Source organism: Passer domesticus, chromosome 10 (genome assembly GCF_036417665.1).
Source record: "Passer domesticus isolate bPasDom1 chromosome 10, bPasDom1.hap1, whole genome shotgun sequence".
In the NCBI taxonomy this organism is placed as follows: domain Eukaryota; kingdom Metazoa; phylum Chordata; class Aves; order Passeriformes; family Passeridae; genus Passer; species Passer domesticus.
The window spans coordinates 21,117,147-21,126,191 of record NC_087483.1 but is presented as its reverse complement, the minus strand read 5'-3'; the positions used below and the strand labels follow the sequence as shown (position 1 = coordinate 21,126,191).

The 9,045-nt window shown below is 45.5% G+C and overlaps 2 protein-coding genes across 3 annotated transcripts in view; both read right to left on the bottom strand.

Annotated features, from left to right (window-relative positions):
* Window positions 1-210: 210 nt before the first annotated feature.
* Window positions 211-2,784, bottom strand: IFT70B (intraflagellar transport 70B). Its single transcript, XM_064434335.1, has one exon. It carries the CDS (start codon window positions 2,713-2,715, stop codon window positions 715-717), a length of 2,001 nt encoding a protein of 666 aa, XP_064290405.1. The 5' UTR covers window positions 2,716-2,784; the 3' UTR covers window positions 211-714.
* A 1,035-nt stretch (window positions 2,785-3,819) lies between these two features.
* The window catches only part of PDE11A (phosphodiesterase 11A), a 110,506-nt gene continuing 105,280 nt past the window's right edge, over window positions 3,820-9,045 (bottom strand). The window contains exon 20 of one of the 2 annotated variants that reach the window (XM_064434332.1): window positions 3,820-8,873. In XM_064434332.1, coding sequence (XP_064290402.1) covers window positions 8,712-8,873 — 162 coding nt within the window. In that variant the 3' untranslated portion in view covers window positions 3,820-8,711. The remainder of the gene's footprint in view (window positions 8,874-9,045) is intronic. The other variant, XM_064434334.1, reaches the window with a different exon arrangement.

The following is a 9,045-nucleotide window of genomic DNA, read 5'->3' as shown; positions in this document are numbered from 1 at the left end:
AGCTCCCACCCAGATGGTGTGGGCACCGGGCTCAGAGGGGCAGCACTGAGCAGTGTCTCTGAAGTCAGCTGTCATAACAAATTTTATTCAAAGCTAGATCTAAACTTAGCATCAACCTAAGCCTTCTTGGAATTTATTCCTGGTTCCTGTATTAGTTATAGAATTTGCCAGAACATTCATGCATTATTAATGAGTTAGCCAAAGGAAATGTTTATGTTTGTAGAACTGATTTTTTAATATAAAGCCATTTGTTGTGTTTAAATATACTATTGACATGATCTGCAACATATTAAAAATACCTTAGAAAAAGCAGAAGAAAGAAACGTTTCACACATAGGCAAAAATTGGAGAATTAAAACAACAGTTTCTTCAAATTCTATCCTAGAAGAGACAGAAAACAAATTTTTTTTTCAAATGAAAATAAACTTGATCAAATTTCCAGAAGGATAAAGTATTATCTTATGGGTGAAAACTCTATGGTATTTCTATAATGACATTCTTGGTCAACACATCTGAAGTTTTATTTAACATGACTGGTTACTGAGAATGCTCCTAGTTATCTGGTACAGCTAAATTTCAAGAAAATATTCTATATTCTACTGAACATTGTTAAAATACAGCAAAAAATATTTAGATATTTTTGTGAGGGTTAGCATTACCTCACAAGCAGAGGAAAATAACAAAGTTCTCATTTCTGCTGTATGATAACAACATTTACTCAGCCCACCCAGTGATTTTATACATCAGTGCCCTCAAAAGCCTGGCTTCATAGGTGACTGTGTTTTTCCCACTGTGCATCCCACTCTCTTCCAGGGGCTGCTCAATGACAGCTGGGATGTCTCTTCCATACTGTTCACATTGCTTCAGAAACTGCAGGCACTCCTGAATCGCGCTGTCGCGCAGCATGATCATGTGCTTGGACATGTTCTCCAGCAAGGACAGGAAACACCGCTTAGCGTAGTACCACGTGTCCGTGCTCAGCTTTTTGTTATACGGCTCCAGGCTTTTAATGATCCTTGAAATACCGAAGTCGTAGTTTCCCTTCACACAGTAGAGGGTACCAATGACTAGATTGACAATGCAAAGATGGTAGGTGTTTTTATCAGGGTAATCGTAAGACATCTGCTCTTCCGCCTTCTCAATCTTCCTCATTAGTTCCTCTGCATCCTCATTCTGGCTTGTCAGGATGTAGGAAACGCAGAGGTTTGCCAACACAATGGCACTGACATCGAGAATGTTGTCGTAGTGCTTTTTAACTATTGGCTCATAGAAGCTAATGGCCTCTTTATACTTGTTCTCCTGCATGAAGAGCACGTGAGCCACATTGAGCTTCCACACGTCGTGTTCCTTGCAGAACTCCACTGATTTGTGGAAGATCTTTTCTACCATTGTGTAGTTCTTCATGTCCCAGTAAATCTTTGCCTGGGCCATCAAGATAGGTATGTATTTATCCAGCGTCTCATCATATTCATTAATTGTCTTTTTTAGAGCTTCATCATCCCAATTTTGCCTAGCTTCCTGTACCTGTTTTGTGAGTTTTCTCAGCTGCTCAGTCATTGTCCCTGCTGAATCATCTAGCTTGTGGAAAGCCTCCTCAGGGGCAGTTTGACAAGTAATAATGGCATCCAAGAAGTTGTACAGATAAGGTGTGAGCAGTTTGTAGGTCAGATGGGCATTCTCTGCCAGCACATCAGCTGCCAAGTCGTAGTATTGATGCTTGCAATAGAGAAGTAGCAAGTTACCAAAAGTTTCTGGCGGGCAGGGGTTCTGCAGGAGAAGAAACTGCAGCTTCCCAAACCCATCCGTGGGATCATTGTCCATGTTCATGAGTGCTTGGTTGTGCAGCGTGACGGGATCCAGCTCCTCCTCGGCCCTCGGCGGCATATCCGTGAGCGCTTCCTGCGCCGCTCGCACGTTGCGCAGCTGGTACTCGATGGCCGCCTTGAGGTTGAAGGCCTCCACCAGGGCCGTGCGGTGCAGGAGCAGCGTGTTGCCCACGCTGCGGACGTCGATGCCCTCGGTGGTCATGCCCACGTTGAGCTCTGGGTGCTGGTGGATGCCGCGCTTGATGATGTCGGATATGTACTTGAGGGCAGCGTGGTACTGCTTGGCCGCGTAGGAGCACAGCGCCATGTTGTAGGACAGCTCCGGGCAGTACCCCAGCACTTGCATGGCGCTGGCAAACTTGCTGCTGGCCTCTTCGTGCCGGCCCTGCCGGTACAGCAGGCAGCCCAGGTTGACCTCGGCATCGGCCCGCTCCGACGGGTCCTCGGCCGCTCCGGAGCCGCCATCAGCAGCGGCGGCGAGCTCCTCCTCCACCAGGCTCTGGGCCGCCTGGAGGTCGCCCTGGGCATAGTGGACAGCGGCCTGGAGGCGCAGGGCCCGGCGGTGGAAGGCGGGGACGTCCAGCAGCGGGCTGGCGACGCGCAGGGCCTCGGCGAAGAGCCCGGCCTTGTAGAGGGCCTGCGCGTGGCACAGGCGGTACGGGAGCAGCTGCGGGTGCAGCGCCACCAGCTGCTCGTAGCACTCGGCCGCCGCCGCGAACTCCTGCAGCTGGTAGTGGCAGTAGCCCAGCAGCGAGAGGCAGCCCCGGGAGCGGCAGCTCTTCTGCAGCCCGCGGTTCAGCAGCGACACCGCCTCCGCGAAGCGCCCGCTGCCGATGAGCCCGTACACCACGGCCGTGTGCTGCCCCTCGGGCACCGGCGCGGCCTCCATGGCCGGCCCCAGCTCTGCCTCGGCGGCGGCGGAAGCGGCGCCATCGCTGCCATGGCAACGGCGCCGCCGGGCGGAAGCGCTCCCGCGGGGCGGGCGCTGCCCCGGGAGCGGCGGCGATGGCGCGGCCGCGGTGCCCGGGCCTCACCGGCCGCCCTGCGCCAGTGGGAGCTGGGGCCGGCACCGAGCCGCGTCCTCCGCGTTTGCCCGCCCGCCTCTGCTCCCCTCCCTGCGCCCGTGTCCCGAGCGCTCACACCGCGTGTTCCGTGCCGGTTCCGAGCTGGCGCAAAGAGCTGCAGCCTCCTGAAGTCGCTGCCTGGGCCGGAATGTTTCCCTCATTTCGGGATCTCGCGCAGCCAGGAGGAACAAAGAGTAAAAGGCTCCTGTATTTCTAAACGCTGTGCAATAGTTCCCTTAAGCAGTAAGTGGTGTAAAAGCACGCTCTAAGCTCAACACGTAGCCCAGGGCTGGAAGCCTTGGGCTTTGTCCACATGAAACATCCCCTTTACAGCCCATTAAGATCCCAAGCTGGTTGAGGCTGGTGGATGGCAGGAAGTATGTTTGTACCTTGGTACAGCTTTCCTGCAACTTTCAAAGTAGAAAAATTCCAACTTACTCAACAGTGAAATTGTGCTTTGGCAGGACTTCTTTCCCCCCATGGCACATACAGACCAGTGATACTCTAGACCACGGACTATAATCTGTGTAATCTCTGTGCATGTGAATAGCTCCCTTAGGGTCACCAGGCAGATCTGGTTTCTGGTCGTTCCAGACTAATGCCAGGCATATCCAGTGAAGGAGTTTGGTTTGCCCCAGGAATGAGTGCTGCAAGGCTGAGTGTCAAAAATCATATCTGGGCTGCTCAGGCTCGCATGTTTTCAGGATCTTCTCTTTGTGTGCTTCAGTAATCAATAGATTCAGCTATTGGTTAATGGTTGATCCCAACAAGTTTCAAAGAGAAGTAATAATAATAAAAATAATAAAAAAAGAAAATTATAGTAAGCCATTAAAATTATTTATCTTTTTAAAGACCAGTAAACCCAAGTTGCTAATTTCAAAAGCATGCTTTGAAAGCTGAGCCAGGATAGTTTGATGTACTAAGCAAAACAGTAAGAGCAATGGTTTTAAGATAAAAAAAAAAAAGGGAAAAGGATGCAGAAATCTTTTAAGTTACACATTTCGCAAGTATCTGGGATTCAGTTGCCTTAGAACAGACACATGGTATTTCTGTGCATTTGTCAGCTGCCTCCCACGGGCGTATTCCCCAGAAAACTGTAGGATACAATGGCCTACATGCTGAAAAATTCATCATTAAATACAAAGTAATCCAAGAAAGAAATGGTAGCAAGCAATATACAGGATGTATTTCTATAGTGGCACATTCCAGCGACAGGAATCTCTGGGGCATCTGATACATCCCACTTCTTTGCTCTATTAGAAGCCATTCACATGATTTTATTGTTTGAAAACTCTTCCTTTGAAAAACACCTTCTTGCTCTACATTTTCTTGCCCATAACACTCTAGGCATTGAAGTGCCTGTTAGTATGTTCTATGTATCTTTGACATAAACCTGTTTTAAACTTTCACACAGTGTACAAATGACTTAACAAAAACTAAAATTGTTTTGATTTTATAAAGGGAAAATAAGTATTTGGCCTGTAGACTGAAACACTCCTGTTTTTCTACTGGAATGAATTAATCTAAATATTACAAATTACATTAGGCACTGCTGGTTGCAGTTTTCAAAAATAATTTGTGAGTACTAGTATTGGCTTTGTTGGTAACTACAGGCACATTATGAGATTGCAGTGCTCTCTAAGAAGGTGCAATTAGCAAGATCACCAGACCAGAAAAATGCAGCTGCTCTACCAAGGACATCATCTGAAGAAATACCTGAGCTAGAAAGAAACATGCTTGTCTACGCTGTGGTTACAAAACACAACCTTCTGACACACAGCTGACCTTGGCAAGACCCCTGGCCCTGGAATCATAGGGGCTGGCTGAGACAGAGCTGCGTGGGGAGTTCTGTGCCTGCCTGCCACACCAGGCATCCACTTTAAACCTCAGTGAGCTACTGCTGCCTGACCTTGTGCAGCTCTGCTTTGGAGCAGGAGCAAAACCACGTCCTGACAAGCAGAGTCCGAGTCTCCATCACGTTGTGAAGCTGTTCTTATTTGTCTGTAGGTCCGGGCTGGGAGGGAATTGTCTGGTTTCACTACTCGACTTATGGCCAAAGACACCTTTTGGGCATCTTGTCCTTGGGAGGTTCTTCTGTCTCAGCCACCAGGGAGCCTCTACCCCAGGTGCTCCTTGCCTTGAACAGTGTTCAGTTTTCTGGTGGGGTCACATTGTCATGTTGCTGGGGAGCACTGTAGTCCAAGGGAGTGCACATACAAGACCTGAGCTCTTCCACCAAAGCCTGTGTGCCCATGTCCCTCTCAGGAGTGAAGCCAAAACTGGAACTGTACCCAGTGGGCATCCTTGTCTCCTTGCTGAGCACATGAAAGGGGCTTTGGCAGCAGGGCAGGAGACAAGCCCACTCTTGTTACTCACCACCAGCTAGTGGGGGGCAGATGCACCTGCAGTTCAGAGGCCTGCTCAAAATCGAGCAGGATTTGAATGTCTAGCTCATTCTGATTAGCCTTTGCAATTGTAGAACATTTATGGTGGGTTTTTTTAAATTATTGTTTTATTTGGGTTTCATTTTTTGTGAGGAAAGAGTGATTTTGGTAAGTAGTTTCACAGTTGGGAATCCTAAGTGAAATTACTGTTTGGCCTGAACTACCCTTGAGGATGGGGATGAAGACCTGAGCATTTTCTGGTGACAAAATTAAGGCTGCTGCCTGGCTCTCGTGAGACTTCAAGGTCCGTAGTTCATGGGCCTAGAAACCTGACTGAATTCAGGCAGCAGCTGGCATGAGTCAGTAGGACACCTAGGAAAAAAGGCATTGCCAAAACCATCCTGAAGCACCTCTGGGTTCCTATGGACAAACCATGTGCCCATCAAATTTTAACACTGGAATTGTAAATGCTAAAAGGCCTCATTCAAGGCCAAATTTCCACTTACAGCTGGGACAAAGAAATGGTGACTTGTCTTTTGCTGATGTGCTGGGCATCTCAAGGGAAAGGCCAAGCAGTACTGTCCTGGGTAGCATTGTGTTCTCCATGTGCTCTCTTGATTTGTCCTTGCCTCTTGTGGACCTGTGTTTTATATGCATTCACAGAATTAGGCTGATTTCAGTGTTTTGGTTTTTTTTTTTATCTCTCCTTGTTCAGCAGGCAGGGAAGCAAGTAAAAGACAGAGAATGAGATTAAATAACCTACACAATCATTTCTCTTGTGCTTATCTCAGAGAGTTTGGCAGAACTGACTGAAATACTGGGAAATTGTTTCCCTATCAGAAATAATGAAAAGCAGATACCATTTCTGATCATCAAGTTTATAAGCAATAGCTAAAAAATGTTTCCAACAATCTTAAAATATAATAGACTTGAAATATGTTTCTTTAATGTACTACATGCTTCCACAAAGAATCATCTTTTTCTCGCTTCCTTTTTTTTTTTGCTGTTTCCTAAGCTAAGTCTTAAAAAAAGAAGATAGGTTTTTGTTTGTTTAGTTGGTTGGTTTTTTTAAAGATTAAGCTATATGACTTTCAGAGACTGAATGCTGTTCTGAGATGCACTGCTGGGCCCCCCAGTTTCAGTAGGGTTGCTTCGTTTTTCCTGAGAACAATTTGATAAGATCGAGCCGTGTGCTCTCATTTTCTTCCTTGTGATGGAGGAACAGAACCATAACATTAGTCAGCAGTTTCTGAATTTTGACCCACAATGGCAAAGATACCAAAAGACAGGAGAAATAGATGGAGGCAATTACAAACAGTCACTTGATTGATGGTTGACATTGTTAGGGCTTCAGCTGTGTGTCAGGCTGCGGTGCTGCCGAGTCCCCATCCATGCCAGTGGGTGTTGCCATGGGCAACAGTGCACTGAAGCCAATAAAAGGAGAGGAAATGAGGGGAGACTCAACCTTCGGGGAGGCCGTAGGGTATGCATTATAAATTATGTCACACTTAGCAGTATGCAATATCAAAATTCAGGAAAGCCGTGTGTACTTGCCAGCAGTACTGTTGGCTCCTAGTAGCTGTTTTTCTATGAAGTACATGTTGTAGGTTTGTATGGCTTGCTGCTTACTAAACTGCTCTGGCTTTATTCAGAGAAGAAAGAAGTGGTAAAAGAACATTTCCATTTGGTATGTGTACTCACTGCTGTGCAGTTTGCATTTCTGCTCCTTCCCTGCTTCCTCCTGCTAGAGAGTGATGTGGTTCAGTTGTGCACTAACAGATTGGCTCACGATGCTGCTGAATTTCCAGCTATTGTCCTACACACCATTAGAAGCACAGAGCATTTTTGTTTTGTTGTGTTTCTTTTCAAGAAGGGATCAGCAGATTTGTTGTTTCTGTTTGATGTAGTCAGCTTTTCTAAGGCTCTAACCACTCAGTTTCCTTAGAAAGGAGAAAAGCTCTTTTAGCATCTGCTCAGCTGGGCCAGGTTCTGATTTCCATTAAGCTGGTGCCAGTTCAAGGTAATTCCACAGAAGTAAATGGAGTTTGGCACAGGTGTAAAACTAAGCTGAATCCAGCTTTAATTTCTGGTGCCAGACAACCCTATATTTAGAATCCCATTTTTCATGAAGTACAAAGGCTTTTTTTTCCCCCTATGAATGGGCACTCATAAGCACTGCAACATGACTCCTCTTGTGTCTGGTCATGCAGCAGAGAAAGCATCCTCAAATCACAGATCACAGGTTTGCTGCATTAGTGATCCTGACATTAATGGAAGGAGACCAACTTTCTGGTAATACTAGGGTCATCACAAAGAGACATTTGGTTTTGTGACCTATCATATTTGATTAGATTCACAGGTGTCAACATGTGAGCCTTGACTAGTGCTGTGCTACCTGTAGTAATAGCACTTGAAATTGTACTGAAAGAACTGCGAGAGAGTAAGGGGTAGTCCAGTGTCATGATATTCTACCTCTCCACCATTTCAAAATACTAATTTCTACTGGAAATTATACTGGAAAGGCTTATCCATGTTCTGCTTTCCAATGTAATATAAACCTGCAGCACAAAGCAACAGATTTCCTTTTCTATTTGTATTCTATTTTCAAAAAAAAAAAACAACCCATTAATATTTTTCTTAGGCGACACTATAATTTAAAAAAATGAATGTGTTATAAGAGCATTTTTTAAAAGAAAAAACCCAGTCTAAAATTACCATGCAATATTTTGCCTTTATGCAAACTTCTTGCTGAGAAATTTGCTGCAGTGTTAATATGAATTTCTCAGGGAAGAAGGGACAGCTTGGTGTTTTTAAAGATAATAAAGTTTGTTTTTAAATGTAGCAAAGGTAGGCAATTCTAAAGGCCCTGATCAATCACTAAGAAGCTTTGTTGTAAAAAAATACTTCTTCAGAATACAAAGCAGGCTTTTCAGAACATTCAGGCATAAAAGAGGAGGGAGAGTAAGAGAGGAGCATCACAAAAGCAGGCATAATTGATTCATAACATGTACTGAAGAGATGCAAAACAACAATGTAATTACACACTATTCTGTTTTCTGCAGCTCCTTGCATATGAATTGGCCAGCTTGCATCCCAGTCCTGCTCTGTATTATTAATTTTATTAAGCTGCGAGTTCTTATATTTCAGTCTGTTGTCAGCTTTACAGATCTTTACAGCAGCAGTTGAAATGTAGTGGAGCTGAATGAACGCTTCTTCTGTTCAGTGTTCCGTGTCGCTCCAGATACCAGCGCAGTCCCACTGCGGCCTTCCGCTCAGTCCCACTAAGCCTTCCAGGAAAAGCAAACTGTGCTGCCATCAAGATAATATCCCATCAATTAGGCATGTCTGGGAAAGCGTGTCTTAAAAAATGGGGGGTCTAAGCTTATGAAAACCTTTCAGACAGCTCTTATTGTAAAGTGACACTGATATTTGCAGGCTTAATTTATGTCTTTGAGAGATGTGGTGAAGCTCGAGGAAAAGGAGGACAAGGATGCCGCCTGAGAAGGAAGTCTTTTTTGGTGCAGCTCTTCCCATTTACCTCTATTTACTGCCACAGAGTCCAGCATAGGCTTCAGTTTCACATTCAGCTTCACTAGACACTGGAAGAAGATTAAAAAGAGGATGAGAGAAAAATACTGACAGTATATCCACTCCTTTTAAGGACAGTCCATGGCATAACAGGGGAGAAAAAAGAGTTTAATCCGCATTATGCCTGTACCCTCCTCATTCCCATCTGTAAATACCTGTGGAGGTAAATTTATTGTCCCCATT